Source organism: Callithrix jacchus, chromosome 22 (assembly GCF_049354715.1).
Source record: "Callithrix jacchus isolate 240 chromosome 22, calJac240_pri, whole genome shotgun sequence".
NCBI classification, from domain to species: Eukaryota; Metazoa; Chordata; class Mammalia; order Primates; family Cebidae; genus Callithrix; species Callithrix jacchus.
In genome coordinates this window covers 9,601,455-9,625,902 of record NC_133523.1, presented here as the reverse complement: position 1 = coordinate 9,625,902, position 24,448 = coordinate 9,601,455, and the positions used below count along the sequence as shown (strand labels likewise).

At 54.9% G+C, this 24,448-nt stretch overlaps 2 protein-coding genes across 8 annotated transcripts in view; one reads left to right on the top strand and one right to left on the bottom strand.

The window, feature by feature from the left end:
• Positions 1-24,448, bottom strand: part of PDE4A (phosphodiesterase 4A) — a 68,083-nt gene that overhangs the window by 32,642 nt on the left and 10,993 nt on the right. The window contains exons 1-3 of one of the 7 annotated variants that reach the window (XM_035286468.3): positions 18,183-18,348; positions 17,451-17,557; positions 16,655-16,860 (exon numbers count right to left, since the gene is read on the bottom strand). The exons of 1 other annotated variant lie outside the window; for it this stretch is intronic. In XM_035286468.3, the coding sequence (XP_035142359.1) occupies positions 16,655-16,860; positions 17,451-17,498 (254 nt within the window). In that variant the 5' untranslated portion in view covers positions 17,499-17,557; positions 18,183-18,348. Of the gene's footprint in view, positions 1-1,475; positions 1,838-2,895; positions 2,956-13,468; positions 14,025-16,654; positions 16,861-17,450; positions 17,622-18,182; positions 18,349-24,448 lie in introns of those variants that run through there. 5 more of the 7 variants (XM_078360556.1, XM_035286465.3, XM_035286466.3 and 2 more) reach the window with 5 other exon arrangements.
• Positions 13,409-18,378, top strand: LOC128930403 (uncharacterized). Its single transcript, XM_078360560.1, has 3 exons — positions 13,409-14,490; positions 14,936-15,017; positions 16,245-18,378. The coding sequence occupies exons 1-3, from the start codon at positions 14,334-14,336 to the stop codon at positions 16,345-16,347; spliced, it is 342 nt and encodes a 113-aa protein (XP_078216686.1). The 5' UTR covers positions 13,409-14,333; the 3' UTR covers positions 16,348-18,378.

The window sequence follows — 24,448 nt, the reverse complement described above, 5'->3', positions numbered from 1 at the left end:
AGTGACTGGGGTTTTGCCATGTTGCCCAGGTGGGTCTTGAACTCCTAGGCTCAAGCCGAAAACATTCTCCTGCCTCAGCCTCCCCAAGTGTCGGGATTACAGGCGTGAGTCACTACATCAAGACTAGAACGTGGATTTGAACCCGGGCAGCTGAGCTACCAAGCTGCGTCGAGAGTCTTCCCTCGGGGTACACACAGCAGGCAGGCCTGGTGTCTACAGCGCTCCCTGAGCTTTTCCACCTGACTCACTTGTAGGTGGTGCCAGGCAGCCTTTATGGAAAGGCCTGGCATTTGCTTTGTGAAGGTCACACAGAGGTTGAAGGCAGGTGCTGGTGTGTGTCTCCCAGGCAGGCACATGGTGCCAGGTGACACAGCTGTCTGGGGGGCTGAGTTTGCAAGAAGGGATGGGGTATGTGAGAATCGGGGAGGGAAGGTCCGTGTGCCCCGGGCCCTGCACGCAGACATCTCTATGGCATCGCACGTCTGCCTGTGTGAGCAGGGGCTGGGTGTTCATGGGTGTCTGCATATCTGAGTATTTCTGAGTCTGGGTGACTTCATGAGACCATCACACTGACACTGTGACAGTCCCTGACCCCTGTGTGGGCATGAGGTGCCTTCCTGTGTGTATCTGGTGCAGGTGGGAGTTCAGCTTGCTGGAACATGCGTGAGCTCTGGGTGTGTATTTTGGTGAGAGTGTGTCTCACTCTCACCCCTCACTGGGGGAATGCAGTGTAGACACAGATGTGTGAGGGGTGGGCCAGGGTTGCTGTGGTCTGTGTGCCACCTCTGTGTGGCCATGAGTCAACTGCAGGGTCCTCCTGTTGCAGCCAGGAGACCCACACCTAATACAGTAAACACCAGGTGACCCGGATTGCCCCATGTGTGGCCGTGTGTGTGTGTGTGTGTGTGTGTGTGTGTGTGTGTGTGTGTCTGTTAGAGACCACGGGACAGGAGAGAGCAAGAACAAGGCTAGGAACCCCCGAGAATTCTGAGAACTTAAAGAACACCCACAGGCCCAGCTAAGTCCAGATTCTAAATGCCCTGCAGGCTCCCAGAGTCTGCCCTCCCCACCCCCACCCCAGCTTAGTTTTCGGCCTGGCCACCCCAGCCGGAGAGGGGGTGGGGAAGGTAAGGCTGAAGACACTGAGCCAGGCAGGGACTTAGGGACCTGGTTCTAGGCCAGTGGCCTGGGAGTGGAGCCCAGGTGACGCTGGACACCCATATTTGCAGCCAAAGTGAATGCTGGAAGCCCTGGTTTAGGGGCACAAAGAGGGTGCCGGGTCCTACCTTGGATAGGCAGGAATGGGGAAAGGACCTAGCACCCACTTTGGGGACAGGAAAGGCAGTGGGGCCCCAGCCAGATCCTGGACGCCACTCAGGGGACTCCCCCAAGTAGACTCAGCACCCCACCCCCAACCCCCAGCACAGCCAGTGCCCTCCGGTATTAAAAGGACTGACTGGCCATGGGCCACCCACCTGACAGTTCTGCCCAGAGGGTGCCGACGGGTGTCCTCATCGCTGAAGGAGAAGTGGGTCAGGGACTCGGGGCCCGTGGGGGGCAGTGCCAGGGCAGGGGGCCGGGGTCGGCCCCGGGGCACTGCACCCGAGCGCATGAGAGCCAAGAGCCGTCGTCTGGGCGCGCATGGGGACGGCAGCAGGGCGGTGAAGCGCGCGCAGCTGGCCAGGCCCAAGGTGTCTGCGGCCTCCACTGCCGGCACCGCCTCCACGACTCTGGTGACCCCCGCCCCGGGACAAACTTGGGGGGTCGGGCGTTCCCGCGTCTGCACAGGGGAGGGGGGCGCACAGGCGCTCTGTGCGTCTGCCCCTGCAGGAGTTCTGCGGAACTGGGCGCACACGCACACTTCCCCCGCCCGGCCCCCTCCTGTCCCTTCCCTCCCAGGCCTCTGGGGTGCCCCGGGGCTCCAGTTTCCCGGCTCCGGGCCCGCCCTCCAGCCACTGCCTCCGGCCCCGCCTTTTCCCCCCTTCCCTGCCCTGACGTGGAGCTGGGCCCGCGAGGTCTCTGATCACCGTGCGCCCCCGGGTGACATTAACCCAGGGGAGGGGAAGGTGCCGCTGTGGAGAAGTGAGACAAAACAGAGACAGAAGAGACAGAAGTGGAGACAGAGACTCAGGACGCAGAGAGAGAGAGAGACCCGGAGAGAGGCAACAATTTCCCTACACACACCCTGCGGACCCCACGCGGGACTCCCAAAGGCCCCAGCCCCTCCTCCTCTTCTGTCCCCGCCCCATTTTGTTCCCAGGGCCAGTCGCTGGGCCGGGTCCTGCCCCGCCATGCCCTCCTTCAGTCTGTGCCTCAAGTGCACACAGAACGTAGGTGGAAGATGGAGTGGCAGAGGGCCCTGAGAAGCGCCCGTGCCCAGCTCCGGGCTGCCAACCTCTGCCTCCAAGATACAGCGACATTAGAAAGCCAGACCGGATGTGGCCTCGGGGCCTGTCACCCCCAGACTTCCCGCCCCCACAGCCCACCGACCGTCTGGCCAGAAAGGGAACTTCCATTTGCCCTCCGTGGCCCGGTGCAAGCAATGATACCGAGCCTCACCGCAAGGGCACGGCTGTCCCCATTTCACAGGCCAGTAGACTGAGGCTAACAGAACTGGGATGAACACATGACCTGGATAACAACTCGCCCTCACCCCTCCAAAGCGTGACCACAGCTTCAGGTTTGCACAGGAAGTGGGAGGGATGCAACATTTATTAAACGTCTAATGCATGCCCTATCAGAGGTCTCCACGGCAACCCTGGCGGGCAAATATGACTTTGATCGCTGCTATGTGACAGAAGAGGAAAGTGAGGCTGGAGAGAGCGAGCCACGAACCGCAGACCCCGGCGGTGGCCAGGGGTGACTCGAACCCACAGCCACCAGTGCTGCACTTACCCAGCCCCAGCCCATGCGTGGCGGCCCAAATCCTGGAAGCTGCGGAGAAGTCGAAGGCGCCTGCGGAAAGTTGGGGACGGGTTGGCGAAGAAAACGGGCGAGGAAGGCGGTGAACGCGGGCGGCGGGGCGCGCGCGGGGCCAGGGGCTCGGGCAGGAACGCCTCATCCTCTGCCGCCACCACCGCCGGGAAGGCCACCAGCTGCAGCTCCGGGATGCGGCCTAGGCCGCGCGGCCCCGCCATGGCCGCGGGGCAGCCCCGCCTCGGCGGGCGCTGGGGAGCTGCGCCGCCCACCCCGCGAGGCCCACGAAGGCCGCCCGCCCAGCCCCGGGCCCGCGGGCCCCACCCCGCCCCGTCGCCTCGGCCCTTCCGGCTTCGCGCTGGGGCCGCCCCCAGGGCGGGGCGGGTCTAGGGCGCCCGCAAGGCTTCAGCGGGGACTCCCCTGCATTCCCCGCAGACCCAAAGGCCGCCCCGCATCGTCTCTGATGTCCTCACAATCGCCGGTCGCGTCCCCACAAACATCAGGGACACCTCCAAATCTCTGAGCACACGCCTGCAAACTCCCCTTGGAGTTGACGGTCCCTCCAGCTCAGGAGCAGCCCCACAGTCCCTCAGAATGCTAAGGAGCACCCTGGCTGTCCCTGAGAGATACTCGCACAAGAAGTCCAGGGGTACCCCCCAAATCCCTGGGCTTCTCAACACAACTTAGAGGTGTTCTGAGGTGGCCTCATAGACCCTGGAGCACTCCTATAGCTAGCTCCCCAGATGTCCCTATAACCACCCAGTGTCCTCAATGTTTCTGAGACATGCCACAAGCCCCAGGAGTGCCCCAAGAATCCAGGGTGCACCCACAAATGCCAGGGACACCTCTGAATCTCTGGGGGTGCTCCTACAAAATCCCTGCCAATGGTGCTCTGAGGACCAGGGGGACCCTTCAGATCCCCAGCCCCCCCATCATCCCCGACACTCATCATCCCATCATGCATAGACCCTCCCAGAGCACCCCCAGCATCCCCCACACCCACAGGGCCATTTTCAGAGACCAAATATAGGTCCCCGCAAATCCTAGAGTCCTTCACACACCCCAGGAACACCTCCACAATCCCTCTGATGTCCTGTAATCCCTGAACGGCTCCACAGCATCCCTGAGATGCCCCTACAAGCGCTGAGACCCTAAGACAACCTCGGAGCGCCGTCAGACTCAGGGGATGCCCTGGTAATCACGGCGATGCCACCAAAATCTAGTGTGCCCCAACAGAGCCCAGAGGCACAAATAGATAGATTCCTCTCCAGCTTCTAAGACAGTCTCACACCCTAGGACAGACTCCCAAGATGTACCCACAGTCCTTGGGGATGACCTAGAATGCCACCCACAGCTCTTGAGATGTTTCTTAAAACACCCTTAGAAAGTGGGCATGGTGGCTCATGCCTGTAATCCCAGCACTTTGGGAGGCAAAGGCAGAAGAATCACTTGAGCCTAGGAGCTCCGGACCAGCTGGACAACTTGGTGAGACCCTCATGTCTACAAAAAATTACAAAAATTAGTTGGGCATAATGACATGAGCCTGGTCCCAGCTACTCTGGAGGTTGAGGTGGGAGGTTGAGCCAGGAGGCTGAGGCTGCAGTGAGTTATGATGGTGCCACTGCACCATCTTTGAGACAGTGAGACCCTGTCCCAAGAAAACAAGAAAAAAAGGGGTGAATCTCTATTTTATTTCTTTTCTTTTTTTATTTTTATTTTTTGAGATAGAGTCTCACTCTGTTGCCCAGGCTGGAGTGCAGTGGCATGATCTCAGCTTACTGCAACCTCCACCTTCCAGGTTCAAGTGATTCTCCTGCCTCAGCCTCCTGAGTACCTGGGGCCACAGGCGCGTGCCACCACACCTGGCTAATTTTTTGTCTTTTTAGTTAGCCAGGATTGTCTCAATTTCCTGACCTTGGGATCCACCCACCTCAGCCTCCCAAAGTGCTGGGATTACAGGTGTGAGCCACCACACCCGGCCTCCTTTTATTTTTTTTGAGACAGTCTTGAACTGTCCAGACTGGAGTGCAGTGGCACAATCTTGGCTCACTGCAACCTCTGGTTCTGAGGTTCAGAGGATCCTTGTGCCTCAGCCTCCCGAGTAGCTGGGATTACAGGTGTGTGCCACAATGTCTAGCTAACTTTTTTGTATTTTTAATAGAAATGAGGTTTCAGCATGTTGGCCAGGCTGGTCTAGAACTCCTGGCCTCAAGTGATCAAGCTGTGTGAGCCACTGCACCCAGCCGTGAGTCCATTTCCCAAGTCCACCTCTGTGAAGTATTTGTCCTGCTCTAGCACTGGCTCTGATGCCACGGGCCCCAGAGTCACAAGGACTGGGCTTGCATGTGGCTTCTTGCACTTCTTAGCTATTTCATCTTGGACTAGTCACTTTATTTCATTGAGCCTCAATTTCTCCAGTTGTAAAATGGGTATAATACTACCACTCACCCCATGGATGGACACATAAAAGGCTCAAAAAAGTGTCTGAACCTAGTAAGCCCTTACTTAATATGAGTTACACTTATTACCATTATTTGACAAACATTTACTTAGGACTTATAATGTAATCTGGCAAGCCACGATACCAGCCAGAGGTTACAGATGATGATGATAGTGGCGACTGACCCTTCAGAAAGCCTCCTGTGCCCCAGTGCCTCTAGCTATGATCAGTCTCTCTCTCTCTGTCTCTCTCTCTTTTTGAGACAGGATCTCATTCTGTTATCCAGGCTGTAGTGCAGTGGTGTAATCATAGCTCACTGCAGTCTCAGCCTCCTGGAGTCAAGTGATCCTTCGACCTCAGCTTCCTGAGTAGCTGAGTAGCTAAGTGGCATGTGCGCCACCATGCTCAGCTAATTTTTGTTTGTTTGTTTGTTTTGAGATGCAGTTTCACTCTTGTCGCCCAGGCTGGAGTGCAATGACGTGATCTCAGCTCACTGCAACCTCTACCTCCTGGGTTCAAAGGATTCTCCTGCCTCGGCCTCCTGAGTAGCTGGGATTATAGGCACCTGCCACCACACCTGGCTAAGTTTTGTATTTTTAGTAGACATGGGGTTTTGTCATGTTGGCCAGGCTGGAACTCCAGACCTCAGGTGTTCCGCCCACCTTGGCCTCCCAAAGTGCTGGGATTACAGGCATGAGCCACTACACCTGCCCTGTGTGTATGTGCATGTGTATTTTTTCTAGAGATCGGGCTTTCCCATGATACCCAGAATGGTCTTGAACTCCTGGGCTCAAGCAGTCCGCCTGCCTTGGCCTCCCAAAGTGCTGGGATTACAGGCATGAGTCACCTAACCTGGTCTTATGATCTCATTTAATCCTCACAAAACACACACCAAATACCTACCAGGTGATACTCTTATTTATTTATTTATTTTTGTATTTTTGTTTTGGCAGGGTGTCAGTCTGTCACCTGGGCTGGAGTACAGTGGCACGATCATAGCTCACTGCAACCTCGACCTCCTGGTTCAAGTCATCCTCTGACCTCAGCCCCCCAAGTAGCTGAGACTACAGGTGCCTGCTCTAACACCTGCCTAATTTTATTTTGTAGAAATGGGGTCTTTGTATGTTGCCCAGGCTGGTCTCAACCTCCTGGCTTCAAGGGATCTTTCCACTTTGACATCTTAAGTGTGGGATTATAGGCATGAGACACTGCACCTGGCCCCAGTTGGTATTATTGTCCCATTTTTTTTTTTTTTTTTTTTTTTTTTAAAGACAGGGTCTCATTCTGTCACCCAGGCTGCAGGGCAGTGACATGATATTGGCTTACGGTAACCTCCACCTCCCAGGCTCAAGTGATTTGCCCCCCTCAGCCTCCCAAAGTGTGCTGGGTGTATGAGCCACTGTACCTGTCCCAGAATTGCAGTTCTGTTCACTGACCAGCTGAGGCTTCAGTGCCCTGAGCTTCCCTGAATTGTTCAACCAGTTCATCAGATCAGCCGTCAGGAATACGGTTCTCACTAGGCCCGTTTCAAAGGACGGGAAGCCCAGAGAGAATAAGTGACTTGGCCAAGGTCTCCCAGCCTAGGAAGATCAGAGCTGGATTATGGACCCAGCTTGCTGGCTTTAGAAACAGGAATTTTAGCCATGAGGCTACACAAGCCCTTCATGGATGAGCTCCCTTCCTAGGAAGCCAGATGCAACCTTGACCATGGCCTCATGATCTACTAGGCCTTACGTGAGCTGCCTGTCACCTCCGTGCCTCCTTTTCTTCCACTTCCTCCTCGCTCACTCTGCCTCAGGCACATGTGCCTCCAGCGTTTCAGACACATTCCCACCATAGGACCTCTGCACTGACTCTTCCCTCTGGTTGGCACCCTCTTCCATCAGACACCCACATAGCATCTTCCCTCATTTTATTTGGGTCTCCGTTCAAATGTCACCTCCTTAAAGAGGCCTTCCCTGACCTCAGGATCCCTCTTTTTTTTTCATATCCTGTGTGACCATCTTAAATTATCATAAAGCTTTACCTCATATATATATATATATATATATATACATATATACAGTCACCCAGGGTAGACTGCAGTGGTGTGATCTCAGCTCACTGCAACCTCTGCCTCCTGGGTTCATGCAATCCTCCCATCTCAGCCTCCCAAGTGAGGATTGCAGGTGTGTGTCCAGCTAATTTTTGTATTTTTAGTGGAGACAGAGTTTTGCATTGTGTTTGCCAGGCTGGTCTTGAAATCCTGGCCTCAAGTGATACACCTGCCTCGGCCTCCCAAAGTGCTGGGATTACAGGTGTGAGCCACCGTACTTGAAGTAAACTTGCTATTTCTGCTTCACCCTCTAGTCTGACAATTTCAGGACGGCAGGGATTGTGTCTATGGCAGGAGTGTCCAATCTTTTGGCATCCCTGGGCCACACTGAAAGAATAAGAATTGTCTTGGGCCACACATAAAATACACTAACACTAACAATAGCTGATGAGCTTTAAAAAGAAAGAAAGAAAGAAAGAAAGAAAGAAAGGAAGGAAGGAAAGGAAAGAAAAAGGGGCCGGGCACGGTGGCTCAAGCCTGTAATCCCAGCACTTTGGGAGGCCAAAGCGGGTGGATCACGAGGTCAAGAGATCGAGACCATCCTGATCAACATGGTGAAACCCCATCTCTACTAAAAATACAAAAATCAGCTGGGCATGGTGGCGCGTGCCTGTAATCCCAGCTACTCGGGAGGCTGAGGCAGGAGAATTGCCTGAACCCAGGAGACGGAGGTTGTGGCGAGCTGAGATCGCGCCACTGCACTCCAGCCTGGGTAACAAGAGTGAAACTTTGTCTCAAAAAAAAAAAGAAAGAAAAAGGAAAAAAAAAAAATCACAAAATAATCTCATTGTTTAAGAAAGTATACGAATTTGTGTTGGGCTAAATTCAAAGCCATCCTGGGCCATGGGTTGGACGAGCTCGGTTTTCAGCATTCTCAACCAGCTCCGAAGGTGCTCAGTGTTTGTGGAGTGAACGACTCTGCTACAAATGAGGAAACTGAGGTTCTGACAGATGAGATCACACAGCGAGTAAAGGACAAAAGCTGGATTTCTTTCTTTCTTTATTTATTTTCTTTTTGTAGAGACAGGGTCTCACTATGTTGCCCAGGCTGGTCTCAAACTCCTAGCCTCAAGCAATCCTCCCACTTCAGCCTCCCAAATTGCTGAGATTACAGGCATGAGCCACCTCACCTGTCCAAAAGCTGGATTTGAACTCTTTCTTTTTCTTTTCTTTTCTTTCTTCTTTTTTTTTTTTTAAGACAGGGTCTTACTCTCTGATCTGGACTGAAGTGCAGTGGCCGGACCTCGGCTCACTGCAACCTCAGCCTCCCAGGCTCAAGCGATTCTCCTGACTCAGCCTCCCGAGTAGCTGGGATCATAGGCGCCCACCACCTCATCCGGCCAGTTTTTGTATTTTTAGTAGAGATGGGGTTTCACCATGTTGGCCAGGTTGGTCTCAATCTCCTGACCTCAAATGATCCACCTGCCTTGGCTTCCCAAAGTGCTGGGATCACAGGCATGAACCTGAGCCGGGCAGATTTGAACTCTTCATACTTTACAGTGAAGAGTGGGCTCAGATGCCCTCAGAATTCTGTCCTCGCCCTGCCAGACTGTGGCTCTCCCAGGCCCAAAGCCCCAGTTTCTCTAAAGTCATAAGAGCCTGCAGTCAATCTGTTACCAATAAAATATGGGACACCCTCCCCGCCATCCGGGTTTGCGGTTTGGGGGACGCCCCCTTTCTGCTGATGTCATTTGAGGAAGCATTTTCTCAGAACGCCAGCTCCTGGCTGCCCAGCGCCTACGTCAAACATATCAGCCTCACCACAGCCCTGGGGGTGGACAGTTCTTATTTTTCAACCTGGCTTGACTGATGAGGAAACTAAGGCTCAGAGAGATACAATCGCTAGCCCCAAGTCACACAGCGAGTCAGCGGCCATGTGAATGTTACCGAGCAGTCTGGAGTGGAGGAGATCTGATTTTTAACTCCTATTCTGCCCTTTCTCGCTGTGTGACCTTGGGCAAGCACTATGGTCTCTGTTTCCCGGGCAGACGCGCAGAGCCAAGGATGCAGGGTTCCTTGGCCTGCCGGGCAAGCAGCGGAGGTGGGACGGAAACTCCACGGGCGCAACTTTTGGGCCAGGTTCCTCCCTGTCCTCCAGGCGGCAGTCCCTGCAGCGCGTGGCAGCGAGTGGCACCTGAGGACAGCGGCCTGGTCCCAAGCCCGAGAGGATGAGGACCCTACTCGCAGCCTGCGGTCAACCGGCCTGGCGCCCGCCCTCCAGGATGCTCAATAAACATGAAATAATAATACGGGGTGCCGCGACGACGGCGACTTTGCTTTGCTCCGGGACTGGCGTCTCTCGGGCAGGTCCGCGCTCGGAGAGCACACTCAAGCTGTGCCTTCCTCGTCGTCCGGCAGAGGGCGCGCGGGGAGACCCGCTCCCAACCCACATCCAGGGACTTGGGACTGTCAGGGACAAGGCGGAGGCGAGGACCCAAGTGGAGACAGAAACTAGAGACCAAACACCCTAACTGGCTGCCTCCACCTGCTCCTGGGGCCACGCTGTGGCCCCATCTTGATGGGCAGAGTTTTAGGGCCCAGGGAAGGGGAACGCTGGGCCTGTATGTTGGCCCCATCCCCGGTTCAGACAGTTCCCCAGCCCCCACCACCAAAGTCCTCCTCTTCCTCCCTCTCCATCTGCCTCTTGACAGATCGTGGCTGTGCCGTGACTCAGCCGTCTCATACATCCTCAGGTCTGGAAGGGAGGTTTGGATGACATCTCGGATAGTGGGGGGGCAGTGCCCTCTCTCTGGGGATTCCTTTGACCCAGATGGGGGAGCTGGCTGGACTCCTTTTGTGGTACTGGATGGACACCAATGTGGGGAGCACCAAATCCTGTGTGTGCCCTGGTAAAACCCCCTTTCGGAAGAAATGCCCATTCTGAGCGTTGAGGTTGCCATCAGAGACCTTCCTCCTTCTCTCTGAGGGTGGAGGAGGACCCTGGAACCAACGCCAGCGCAGCCCACCCACCAGTCTCAGCTACGGACCTCAGCACAGACACTGAAGGTTGCGCAGACACACAGTGAAACAGAAACCCGAGTCTCTGTGGGGATGTGGTTAAGGTTCCTGTTTGTCCTTGTCACCCTGGGGAAATGGGGTCTACCCAGCCCCTCTGCCTCAGTCCAGGTCCCTGAGTGGAGATCTACTTATGTTTAGGCCTTTACACACATCCCCAAGCTCACAGAACCCTCAAAATGACCCCCACACGGCAGTGCCAACAACAGCCCCACTCTACAAACTGGAAAATTGAGGCTCAGGGAGGGCAAGAGACTTATACAAAGATGCACAGGAAGCTGGGCGCAGTGGCTCACACCTGTAATCTTAGCACTTTGGGAGGCCGAGGCGGGTGGATCACCTGAGGTTAGTAGTTAGAGACCAGCCTAACTAACATGGTGAAACCCCATATCTACTAAAAATACAAAATTAGCCAGTTGTGTTGGTGCATGCCTGTAATCCTAGCTACTTGGGAGGCTCAGGCAGGAGATTCGCTTGAACCCAGGAGACAGAGGTTGCAGTGAGCTGAGGTCACGCCATTGCACTCCAGCGTGGGCAACAAGAGTGAAACTGTTTCAGAAAAAAAAAGATGCACAGGAATCAAGCGGACCTGCGTTGCAATTCCAGCTCCGCTATCTCCTGGCTGTGTGAGCTTGGGTAGGGAAGAGAAAGGTTTTTGTCTCTGGGCCTCAGTTTCCCCATGTGCCAGCAGGAATACCCTGCTGCAATACCCAGGGCACTGGGAATGAGGATGCATGGAAAAGTCCCTGGCATGGAGCCAGTGGGTGAACCATTGCAAAATGGACACCACTAAAATAATAATGATTATTACCACTCAGTCACATCCCCTAAGACTCAGCGCCCAGAGACTAGCAGAGGAGGAGTCCCTGGAGACTGGCATAGGAATGAGGCCCGGATCCTACTGCATTTCACCTGTCCCTTGGTGTCTTTTTTTTTTTTTAATGGGATGGAGTTTTGCTCTCGTTGCCCAGGCTGGAGTGCAATGATGTGATCTCAGCTCACTGCAACCTCTGCCTCCCAGGTTCATTCTCCTGCCTCAGCCTCCCGAGTAGCTGGGATTACAGGCATGCAGCACCACACTTGGCTAATTTTGTATTTTTAGTAGAGACAGGGTTTCTCCATGTTGATCAGGCTGGTCTCGAACTCCTGACTTCAGGTGATCTGCCCACCTCAGCCTCCCAAAATGCTGAGATTACAGGCATGAGCCATCGTGCCCGGCCTCTTGGTGTCTTAGGACAGTGACCTATGCCAGTTTGGCTCCCTGCCCCTGGTTTTAGCATTTTCTGTTAATTCCAGCTTTCTCTTCCTTCAGCCTCTCTCCAGTTCCCTTTGGGAAATATCAGCCCATGTGTGCTGGGCCCAAGATACTTGCTTCCTGGTAGGGACGAGGGTGCAGGGTCCTGGGGCTGGGGGTGACCAGAACAGAGGTAGGGTGGCCTGGAGGGCTTCAATGACTGCTGAAGACCCCTAGAGAGACTTAGGAAGACTAGGGCTATATCTTAGAGGGGCCTCACTCAGAAGCTCCAGGGATAAGAAGCCCGAATCTGATCGTCTTAGTGATATCCCCAGCAGTGGGGCATCCATGGGCATCAGGTAGAGCACACGGGCAAAGCTGTCAGTTGCACACATCACTAGAGCACACACCATCAGACCCTGGAGCACATCAGAGTGGAAGCAGTAACTAAGAACGCCAGGTGGTTGGAGGACACCAGTTCTTAGGATACACCAGGCACAGGGAACAACAGACCACATGTCAGAGCACTGACTCTCAGACGTGAGCACCTGGCGAGGAGGAACGCACAGCCAGTGTTTCAATCACGATGTCCAGGGAGCACAGACTGTTCCACCGACTCAATCACAGTGTTCCCTGAGTGTAGACATCCTAGTGCCACAATCACTGCATGTCAGAAATGCACACTGACACAATCACATTGTCCCTAGAGCACTGACACCATTGCACAATCACGGTCCTAGGAGCAGACACAGTCACTGTCCCAGTCACTGCATCCCACGAGGCCCCATAGTCACCCTGTGACAGTCACAGCATTCCTGGAGCACACAGAGTCACGGTCACAAACACTGTCCCAGAAGCACACAGTCACACTGCCCTGTCACACTGTCACAATTACACTGTCCCTGGAGGGCATGTAGTCACTGTGTCACCATCACGAGACCGCAGAAATTCATACAGAACACACAACTAAGGCAGCCACAGCTGGTCATACCAAGACCGCTGGAGCAAATGCAGGACTGTCGGAGGAGACCCTTGGAAGAGACCAGGCTCAACATGCACACCCTCACTGTACTGTCACCTCGGCAGTCCGGGACTCCTTCCCTGTGTGCTGGGACTGTGCCCCCCTCCACTGTTTCCTGCCTCCGAGCAGCTACTGAACCCTAACACTCCTACCCTGAGAGGGGAACTCCAACCTAACAGAAGTCTCCCAAAGCAGTGCTCCCCCAAGAGGCACCCTCTGGATTTCTGACCCCAGCTGCTGCAGGAAGAGTCCGCTAACACCCTGCAATAGAGTCCTCCACCCCCTAGAAGGACCCTGAGAGCAGCCCAGCCTAAACTCAAGATCCTGGTCCCAGCAGGCACCCCCTTACCGAGTGCCCCAAGGGTACCCAACATTGCGAATCTAGCCCTCAGCATAGTGCCCCCAGGAAGGTCCCTCCAAGTGGTTCCCAGATTAGCCGCTGCATTGTCACCAAGAATACGGACCCCTAAAGCTGCAGCCCCCTTCCCCAACCCAGACTTCGTTAACACCACGCGCAGCATGGCGCCCCCTAAATGGACCCCAAGATGGGCTTCAGCAGGAAGCTTCCCGTAGCGCGCACAACCTGGGGCCAGGGCCCGGATGCCCCCGCAGCTGAACTCCCTCTTCCGCCCCCGCCAGTCACACCGACCCCACCCGCATCCTAGCGCCCCCTGCGGCCGGCGGCTCGAGTTGCCTCCTCCCTGCGCGCCTAACCGCTCCCCGCGCAACCGCCGCGGGGTGTCTTACCGCCTGCTGCTGCCTCCGCCCGCGCCACCGCTGCCGGTGCCAGTGCCATGGAAAGACGAGGGCCAGGACATGCGGGTCGTGCGCAGGCCGGGCCGGTCGCTGGTGTCCATGGCATCGGCGCGCTCTATGGGCCGGTGCGGCGGCCGCTCTGGCTCGGCGCGCTCCGCGCTGTCGGAGTAGCCACGCTGCTGGATACGGATGGGGGTCCGAGGCTGCCGCCACAGGTGCTGGGGGGGAGGCTTCAGGGTGGCCTGGCCCTCCCGGGGCCCGGGCAGTGACAGAGACAGGCTTCTTTCTGAGGGGACGGTCGGGGGCTCCATGGCGCCGGCTCCCACTTGCGCCCCAGGGGGCCCGGCCTTTCCAACCTACACCCCGCTCAGCTGCGCGCAAGCAAACAAGCCCAGGGCCCCGCGGGTGCGCCCGGCCGCAGTAGGGCCATGGCGCCCCGGGGACAGACCCGGGGGCGCTGCGGGCCAATCGCCCCCGGGTCGGGCTCTGCGGCTTCCTCTCAGCGCTTGGAGCTCTGCTCCGTGCCGGGCGGCGCTCTCCGCGCTCCGCTCCCGCTCGGCGCCAGCCCCGGCTCCCCCGCCCCGTCCCGCCCCTCCCCGGCCTCCGCCCGCCGAGGCTGTCAGCGCCGCCCCCCTCCTCCTCCGTCCGGGCCAGTGGGGGGCAGCCACCTAAGGAGGGGGGCACTCCCCTCCCACGCAGAGCTCCGCTCCGGGCGGGGAGGGGGCACTGGAACTCGGCCCTCTCCTAAGCACCCTACTTGGCCGCGGCGCGCACGGGCACGAAGGAGTTAAACGGTTAATCCGCTCTGGAAGAAGACACCGGACTGGTTGCCAGAGTGTCAGTCAGTCGGTCCATCATGGCGAGGGCGGAGTCCGGTGCTGGCGTGTCCTCGCCGCTACCCCTGGCCTGGGGGAGCTTTTCGGGAGTGGTCCCAGTGCCACCGGCGCGGTGCCTGCAGCGGGCGGCGGCAGAGTGTGTGGGATCTCCTGTCTGTGCGTCGGAGGATAGTGATGGTGCGGGCGCCGGGCGGGATGTGCGCGCACGTGGCCTCTTCCGAGGGTTGTCTGTGTTTTCAGTGTCTGCTGGAAGTGTGTGTGCGCACGTGGTTGGCTGCTGTTGTCTGCCCGTTTCTCTGGATTTGGCTGTGTGTATATCTGTGTGTGTCTGTGGGTGAAGGATGTGTGGGCACATGTGCTACCTATTTGGATGATGTGCATCCCTACGGGGTCTTTTTTCAGGTGGCCTGGGGACTGTGAACGTGTTCTCAAGCGCTTGGATGCATTTGTGGTCTGTGCGTGCTTGCGGAGTTGTGCACGCGATTCTTTCTGCCTCTGTCGTCTGACTGTAGTGTCCGAAGGTGTCTATGTATCTTAGTGTGTGTGCGTGTGTGTGTGGTCAGCCTGGGGCCTCTTTGGGGTGTTTCTGGGGTGTGTCCCATTGGTTCCCTTGTGGTTCCAGGAGGACACCCTGTGGCGGATACCCCGGCTGCCTGCCCACCTCTCTATACATCGCTGCCTCTTCTAAAGCACTTCTGCGGGAGGTAAACTGAGGAAGGTCCCGGGTAGCCGCGGGGCGCACCCCGGTGCCCTTTTCGGGAGAGTAAACAGGCGAGCCTCCTCCCGGCGGCCCCCGCCGGCAGAGCCCCCCTTCCGGCACCTAAATCGGGAGTCGCCGTGACTCACGCTCCCGCCTCCCCCAGCGCCGCACCGAGCGAGCGAGCAGAGAGCGAGCGGGATCCGAGTGCGCCCCCATCCCCCTCAACCCCCTCCAAGGCTGGCTGCTGGGCGGGGGGAGTGCACGCACCCCCTTGTCCCGCCCCCACCACGCCCATAAGAGCTTAAACGCGAAACAGCTCTACTGCGCGACCCAGGGACCAGGCCCCGCCCCAGTGCACCCCCTCTCACAGGCTCCCCAGGGCAGGCGATGCTGTCTGCCACAGCCCTCCCCCCTCGCCCTTCGCCTTATTTAAAAAAAAAAAAAGAAGACTGCCCGTCTTTTCAACCCCCACAGCCACTTTCCTCCCTGCCAGAGGGGGCTCCCGGCGTGGGCGAACGCCGAGCAAAAACCGGTCCCCTCAGCAGCCGCAGGGTATCCCAGGGGCCAGCACTGTGTCCCCCACTTCTCTCAGGAACACCCCCCTCAGTACACACTCAAAACGGCTTCTAGGGAATTTTCAGGGGCTACGAGTTCTCCCCGGATCATATTTGAAAGTCCTGGGCTAGGCCAAATTCTGGGGGGGGAGGGGTGCTGTAACGTTGGTTAAAGATCTGGAAGCGGGTGTGGGTGAGTAATGTGAGGTGGGTGGGGGTGTCAGGCCACAGCTGGGGTTGTAGAAGAAAGAGGAAACGAGGAGCAGTGGGGTGAGCAGGGGATAAACCGACTGGACCTGAGGCTCCTGGGATGGGCAGGGGCAGGTATAATTAAGCATCGCAAGGGGCGAGTGACAGTCACTTGCTCTCCCTATCTGGAAATGAACCAGGGGACCATGACGGAAACAGAGACCCTAGAATCCTCCAATTGAGTAGATGGGGGTGGGGGTGGATTGGAACTGTAGAGAGCAGAGACCAGAGGGCATGGGGGCAGGGTGCAGGGGCCGGCCAGAAGCCAGGACCAGCTCAGCTGTCTGACTTCACTGCTCATTCTTGAGCCAACAGGGGGGTTGATCACCCTGGGAAACTGGTTGGGTACCTAGTAGGTCCCCAGATGAAGATCAGCAAGAGATGCTGTGTGAACCCAGAGCTCACAGATATTTCTCACATCTCCCCAGGAGAAAGAAAAATGCCAATTCAGACCCCTTCGAAGACCCCACCATCCCCCTCAAGGCGGGGAAGAAACCTGATGCTCCCAGCAGGGGACACGAAGGCGGGTGAAGAGCCGCCTGATCAACTTGCCCCAGCTCTGTGAACATGGGGGCATCCTGGGGGTTGGAGACATGACACCTCTTTCCTCAGTCCTGCACCTTGCTGACTCAAGCAGCTGGACAATGAAAGAAGGGGTTCCTAGAGCCTGCAAAGGGTGCCTTGGGGGAGGGGTGTCACAGCCCGTCACAGGACAAGTTTCAGCTAGTTATGCAAACCGCAGGAGCATGGAGATCGGGAAGCGCTGGTGGCTGGACCTAGCCCAGTTGGCACGGTGACTCCCCAGCCCACCTCTCACTCTGCCCCCTCTCCTACCTACCTGTCGTTCTCCGCCCTGGTGACGGAAATCCGCGGTGGGATCAGCAGCGGCAGCGCGGTGGGCCGCGGCGGCAGAGGGACCCCAGGGTCCGAGGGCTCAGGCTGGGCCCAGCCCAAACCAGGACCGGACGAGAGGCGGCGGCGAGGGCGACGCAGGTCGGCCCCCAGCATACTGGCACAGCCGGGTTCGGGGGTGTCCCTCGGTCTCTGGGGAGGGACAAAGTGGAATGGGGGCGTGGCCTGGCTCGGAAGCTGTAAGCCCCTCTCCCCAAGAACACCCCTACCTATCTAAGGGAGTAGCTAATGGGGGTATAGGCGCCCTTCTTGTGTGAACCACTCGCTGACCCCTCCCACAGAGGGTTCCCTAACCATCCCTTATGGCTGCCCCTTCTCAGCCATAATATTGGTGGGGTCCCGCCTCGATGCCCCAGCCTTTGGGTCTGTCACATCTTTACATTCTGTCTCACGTGTGAGACCTCGCAAACACATCACCTTTTTAGGGTCTCTTCCTACCCTCCACGTCTAAGAGGCCCCCTCTTGGTCTTAATGTCAATGGCCCCCTCCCATCTCCTCGCCAAATCCTCTCTTCATTTTTCCCTGAGCCGGCTGAGAGCCTCTTAATCTGGGCAGCAGGAGAAAAATGGCATCAAGGGGGTAAACTGAGGCACAAGGGGACCAAATTCCTTGCAGCTTGGAAGTAGTGAAGCCACGTTCAGGAAATAGCCATAGTCACTAGAGGGCGATAGTCTCCCAGGGGAGAGAAGCCCCGCCCCCAGCCCAAGCCCCTCCCCTCGCACCTCGTCCCCGGACCCGGTCACTGACAGGGCACTGCGACTCCTCTTCATCTCGCCAACCTACCGCGCCGTTGGGGATGCAGGGGCCATGTCGGCAGGGCCAGGGCCTCCTGCAGGACCAATCCAAACGGATCTGCCATCAATGCCCCAGGGCTCCCCCTGCTGGCCGGGCCTAGAACTCGCCCCCGCCCCTTGCCTATTGCCTCTCCTGGGGCATGACGTCAGCGGGTGGCTGGCGCACCACCAATGGGTGACGTCGCCCGCCCGTTGCCAGGACGACAGCTGACGCACGGCTGGACTCCTGGTGTCAATGCTCGGGTTGGCCACTGGGGGGCCGGGAGCCTCTGGGCCCGGGTCGCCCCAGCCCCCACCCTTCCTCCCGCGGGGGCTTCCCCGGCTCGGGGATCCCGCAGAAAAAACTGGGAGCTCCCAGAGCTGGCCGCGTGCGGCGCGTGGTCCGAGCCGGGGGCCGGAGGAAGCGTCTCCTCCGAGCTGTTGGGCTTTTAAGCCTTAAACCCGAAATAGCTCCGATGTGCGTGGGCCGGGCGCAGAGAGACGTCGGCTTGGGCACAGATGGGGGACGCACAGGCAGAGGCGCGTGGAGACAGACAGGAACGTGTGGAAATAGAAACAGACAGACAGGGACACAGACGCCGTTCCCGAAGACGGGTGCGCTCTGCAGCCACCGATCCTTGTCTGAAAAGCTTGGGGGAGGGAAAGGCTGGCTTACTTTACCTTGGCACCCAGGCGCTGAAGATTATTGCTGTGTGGCCATGGGTCAGTGTCTTAAACTCTCTGAGCCTCAGTTTCTCTTCTGTGAAATGAAATGATATTCCCTATAGGGTTCATGTGAGAATGAAATGAGATCAAACCATATTGAACAGAATAGTGCCTGGCACTCAGTAAATGTTTAATAAATGCTAACATCTGACCCTGTGGGAGCCTGTTAGAACTCGATTCAGATCATGACCTTCCTCTGCCCAGAGCCCTCAATGGTTCTTACCTCACTCAGAGGAAAAGTCAAAGTCCTCACGTGGCCCACACTGCCCTGCCGGATATGCCCAGTCACCTTCCTGCCCTCAGCTCCGGCCACACTCATCTAGCTGTTTCTGGACACAAAGCATGCTGGTGCCTCAGGCCCTTTGCGCTTCCAATTCTCTCCACCTGGAAATCTTCCCCCAAATATCCGCAGGTTGGCCAGGCGCAGTGACTCAGGCCTGTGATCCCAGCACTTTCGGAAGCCAAGGCAGGTGGATCACTTCAGGTCAGGAGTTTGAGACCAGCCTGGCCAAAATGGTGAAACCCCACCTCTACTAAAAATACAATTAGATGGGCATGGTGGCGGGCACTTGTAATTCCAGCTACTCAGGAGGGTTAGGCAGGAGAACTACTTGAGCCTGGGAGGTGGAGGTTGCAGGGAGCCAAGATCTGGCCACTGCACTCCATCCTGGACTACAGAGGGAGACTCTGTCTTAAAAAAAAAAAAAAAATCCGCAGGTCCCTTACGTCTTTTAGGTCTTTGTTTATATCTCATCCTTTCAGGCATTTCTTTCTCTTACCCCTCCCCATTTACAATTATAATGCAACCTCCCGGGACTTCTGGTTCCCCTTTCCCAATCTTCCTCCCTCATACCGCACTATGCAATTTATTTATTACATTTATTGTGGCTGGGCGAGGTGGCTCACACCTGTAATTCCAGAACTTTGGGAGGCAGAGGCGGGTGGATGACCTGAGGTCAGGAGTTTAAGACCAGCCTGGCCAACATAGTGAAACCCCATCTCTATTAAAACAATACAAAAATTAGCTGGGTATGGTGGTTTGTGTCTCCTCACACTGGAATATTAGCTGCAGGGGGGCATGAAAACTTGTTTGATTTTTTTGTTTTTTTCAGAAATGGAGTATTGCTCTGTTGCCCAGGCTGGAATGCAGTGGGATGATCTTGGCTCACTGCAACCTCCGCCTCCCAGGTTCAAGCAATTCTCCTGCTTCAGCCTCCCCAGTAGCTGGGATTACAGGCACATGCCACTGCACCCAGCTAATTTTTGTATTTTTAAGAGAGATGGGGTTTCATCATGTTGGCCAGGCTGGTCTCAAACTCCTGACCTTGTGATCCACCCACCTCGACCTCCCAAAGTGCTGGGAGTAAAGGCCTGAGCCACCATCCCTGACCTAATTATTATATTAATAAGAATATGGTATTATTCATTACTATCTCCCGAGTGTCCAGAACAGAATATGAAACATAATAGGCTTTTAATAATCTGTTCAATGCCAGGTTATTATTGAGAACCCAATAATATAGTGTTCCTAACAGTTCTACTGTGTGCTAGCTGGTTTGTCCCCTACTTTGGTTCTTTCCTTTTGTTTTTTTGAGTTGGAGTATAGCTCTGTCGCCTAGATTGGAGTGCAGTGGCGCGATCTTGACTCACTGCAATCTCCACCTCCCGGGTTCAAGCAATTCTTTGCCTCAGCCTCCCGAGTAGCTGGGGTTATAGGCGCCTGCCACCATGCCCAGCTAATTTTTGTATTTTTAGTAGTGATAGAGTTTCACCATCTTGGCCATGCTGGTCTCGAACTCCTGACCTCAGATGATCCACCCACCTCGGCCTCCCAAAGTGCTGGGATTACAGGTGTGAGCCATCACACTCAGCCTGGTTCTTTTTTTTTTTTTTTTGAGACAGGGTTTCACACTGTTGCCCAGGCTGGAATGCAGTGGTACCATTGCACAGCAGCTCACTGCAGTCTCTTTCTCCCACCTGAAGCCTCTAGAGTAGCAGCTGGTACCACAGGCACGCACCATCATGCCTGGCTAATTTTTGTTGTTGTTGTTTTGGAGAGATGGGGTCTTGCCATGTTGTCCAGGCTGGTCTCAAACTCCTGGGCTGAAGCGCTCCTCCCACCTCAGACTCTCAAAGTCCTGGGATTACAGGCATGAGCAGCTGTGCCCAGACTGGTTCTTATTTCTTTTTCTTCCCTTATTGCCTTAGTGACACTTCAATTCAATGTCACTTAATGGAAATGAATGTAAACATCATCTCTTCAACCTTTAGCCTTTAGCACTTGGTGGGCCCTCAACAGACATTTGTTGAACAAATGGATGAATGTATAAAGATAGCTTAAAGGTCACCTCCATATTTCAGCCAGACTCCCCCAGTCCTTATTCTGGGCCCCCACTACAGGCTTTCTACCTCCATTAAAGCACTCACCGCCCTGACAATAACCTGTATTATCCAGCAAACAGAGCCAGAAATGGTCCCCATTCATGCAGCCCCCAGCCTCGACCTCCTGGGCTAAAGCAATCCTCCCACCTCAGCCTCCTTAGTAGCTGGGATTACAGGCACACACCACCATGCCCAGCTATTTTTTGTGTTTTTTTTTCATAAAGATGGAGTTTCACCATGTTGCCTAAGCTGGTCTGAAAATCCTGGGCTCAAGCAAACCTCCCACCTCAACCTCTCAAATTGCTGGGATTACAGGCATGGTACACCGTGTCTGGCCTAAAAAATCGCAATTTTTTTGAAATGGAGTCTCGCTCTGTAGCCAGGCTGGAGTGCAGTGGCATGATCTCGACTCACTGCAATCTCCGCCTCCCAGGTTAAAGCTATTCTCCTGCCTCAGCCTCCCGAGTAGCTGGGACTACACGTGTGCGCCACCATGCCCAGCTAATATTTGTATTTTTAGTAGAGACGGGATTTCACTATGTTGGCCAGGATTGTCTCAATCTCTTGACCTTGTGATCTGTCCGCCTCAGCCTTCCAGAGCGTTGGGATTACCGGCGTGAGCCACTGTGCCTGGCTGTAAAAGTGTTTTAATAAGAAAAGTTAAAAAAAAAAAAAAAAAAAAAGCCAGGCGCGGTGGCTCACGCCTGTAATCCCAGCACTTTGGGAGGCTGAGGCGGGTGGCTCACGATGTCAAGAGATTGAGATCATCCTGGTCAACAAGGTGAAACCCCATCTCTACTAAAAATACAAAAATTAGCTGGGCATGGTGGTGCGCGCCTGTAGTCCCAGCTACTCGGGAGGCTGAGGCAGGAGAATTGCTTGAACCCAGGAGGCAGAGGTTCAAAAAAAACAACAGTGAAACTCCGTCTCAAAAAAAAAAAAAGCATCTGCAGCAAGTTACCCAGAAGATTTAGCTAAAATCACTGATGACTGGCTACAATCAACAACAAATTGTTCAGTGTAGACAAAATAGTTTTTTTTTTCTTTTTTGAGACAGAGTCAGGGGGATGGGAAGAGCCTGTCGCCCAGGCAGGAGTGCAGTGGTGCCATCTCGGCTTACTGCAGCCTTCACCTCCCAAGTCAAGCGATTCTCGTGCCTCAGCCTCTGGAGTAGTTGAATTACAGGCTCGCACCACACATTGAGCTCATTTTTTGTGTTTTTATAGAGAAGGGGTTTTGCCATGTTGCCCAGGCTGGTCTCAAACTCCTGAGCTCAGGCAATCCTCCTGGCTCCGCCTCCCAAAGTTCTAGGATTACAGGTGTGAACCACGGCACCCACCCAACAAAATAGTCTTCTGTTGTAAGTAGATGCCAGCTACGACTTTCGCCCTAGAGAGGAGTCAATGCCTGGCTTCAAAGCTTCAAGGGCCAGGCTGACTCTCTTGCTAAAGGTTCATGCAGCTGGTGGCTTTCAGTTGAAGCCAACGCTCATTTACTATTCTGAAAATCCTGGGGAGGTAGGAATGATGTTAAGTGCGCTTGGCCTCTGCGCTATAAATAGAACAACAAAGCCTGACGACAGCACATCTGTTTACTGAATATTTTAAGCTGACAGTTGAGACTTCCTGTGCAGAAAAAAAGATTCATCTCATAATACGACTGCTCATTGTCAATGCAACGGGTCACCCGAGAGCTCTGATGGAGAGGTGCAAGGAGATGTTTTCATGCCTGCTAACACAGCATCCGTTCTGCAGCCCATCGATCAAGGGGAACATCGGACATCTGACTTTCAAGAATGATTAGAATTATCTTATTTATTTATTTATTTATTTTGAGACGGTCTCGCTGTCACTCAGGCTGGAGTGCAGAGGTACCATCACAGCTCACTGCAACCTCTGCCTCCAAGGTTCAAGCAATTCTGCCTCAGCCTCTCAAGTCGCTGGGATTACAGGTGCCCACCACCACACCAGGCTAATTTTTGTATTTGTAGTAGAGACAGGGTTTTACCGTGTTGGCCAGGCTGGCCTCGAACTCCTGACTTCAAGTGATCCACCTGCCTTGGCCTCCCAAAGTGCTGGGATTACAGGTGTGAGTCACCGCGCCCAGCCTGTTTTCCTATTTTTAAAAATTGCCACAACCACCCCAGTCTTCAGCAACCACCACCCTAATGAGTTGGAAGCCATCAACATTGAGGCAGGTCCCTCCACCAGCAAAAATATTACTGCAACCTCTGCCTCCCAGGTTCAAGAGATTCTCCTGCCTCAGCCTCCTGAATAGCTGGGACTACAGGTGCCTGCCACAACACCTAGCTAATTTTTTGTAGTTTTAGTAGAAACATATTTTTACTGTGTTAGCCAGGATGGTCTCGATCACCTGACCTTGTGATCCGCCCGCCTTGGCCTCCCAAAGTGCTGGAATTATAGGTGTGAGCCACTGCGCCCAGAGATAGTTACTTTTTTTTTTTTTTTTTTTGCAATAGAAGTTTCTTTGTTTTTGTTTTTTGTTTCGTTTTTGATTTTGGGGTTTTGTTTTGTTTTGTTTTTTGAGGCAGGGTCTCACTCTGTCACCCAGGCTGGAGTGCAGTGGCGTGATCTTGGCTCACTGCAACCTCTGCCTCTGAGGTTCAAGCCATTCTCCTGCCTCAGCTTCCCGAGTAGCTAGGACTACAGGCATGTGCTGCCACACCCAGCTAAATTTTGTATTTTTAGTAGAGACAGGTTTTCACCATGTTGGACATGCTGGTCTCGAACTCCTGACCTGTGATCCACCCTGCCTTGGCCTCCCAAAGTACTGGGATTATAGACAGACGTGAGCCACTACGCCCAGCCAAGTGTTTTTTTGTTTCGTTTTTGAGACAGGGTCTCACTCTGTTGCCCAGGCTGGAGTGCAGTGCTGTGATCATAGCTCACTGCAACCTGGTCCTCCCAGGCTCAAGCAATCCTCTCACCTCAGCCTCCCAAGTGGCTAGGACCACAAGCAATCACCAACATGCCCCGCTAATTTTTTAATTTTTTGTAGAAACAGGTCTCACTGTGTTGCCCAGTCTAATACAGTATTTTCTTTTTTTTTGAGATGGAGTCTTGATCTGTTGCCCAGGCCGGAGTGAAATGACTTGATCTTAGCTCACTGCAACCTCCACCTCCCAGGTTCAAGCGATTCTCCTGCCTCAGCCTCCTGAGTAGCAGGGATTACAGGTATGTGCCACCAAGCCCTGCTAATTTTTGTATTTTTAGTAGAGACAGGGTTTCACCAGGTTGGTCAGGCTGGTCTTGAACTCCTGACGTCATGATCTACCCGCCTCAGCCTCCCAAAGTGCTGGGATTACAGGCAACACACCCAGGTAATTTTTATATTTTTTGTAGAGACAGGCTTTCACCATGTTGGCCAGGATGGTCTTGAACTCCTGACCTCGTGATCTGCCCATCTTGGCCTCCCAAAGTGCTGGGATTACAGGTGTGAGGCACCGTGCCCAGCCAAAATTATTTTTTAATTAATTAATTAATTAATTTATTAGAGACAGGTTTTTCTTTGTCACCCAGGCTGAAGTGCAATGGCACAAACATAGCTCACTGCAGCCTCGAACTCCCGGGCTGACACTGTCCTCCCACTTCAGCCTCTCAAGTAACCTGCTAGTCTTGAACTCCTGGGCTGCAGAGATCCTCCCGCCTCCGCCTCCCAACGTGCTGGGACTGCAGGGCTGTTCCAGCAAGTCTTGCTAAATTTTATTTTTTGTAGAGGTGGGGTCTCCCTGTGTTGCCCAGGCTGGTGTCAAACTTCTGGTGTCACACAAATCCCAAAGTGTTTGGATTACAGGCGTGAGCCACTGCGCCCGGCCTGTT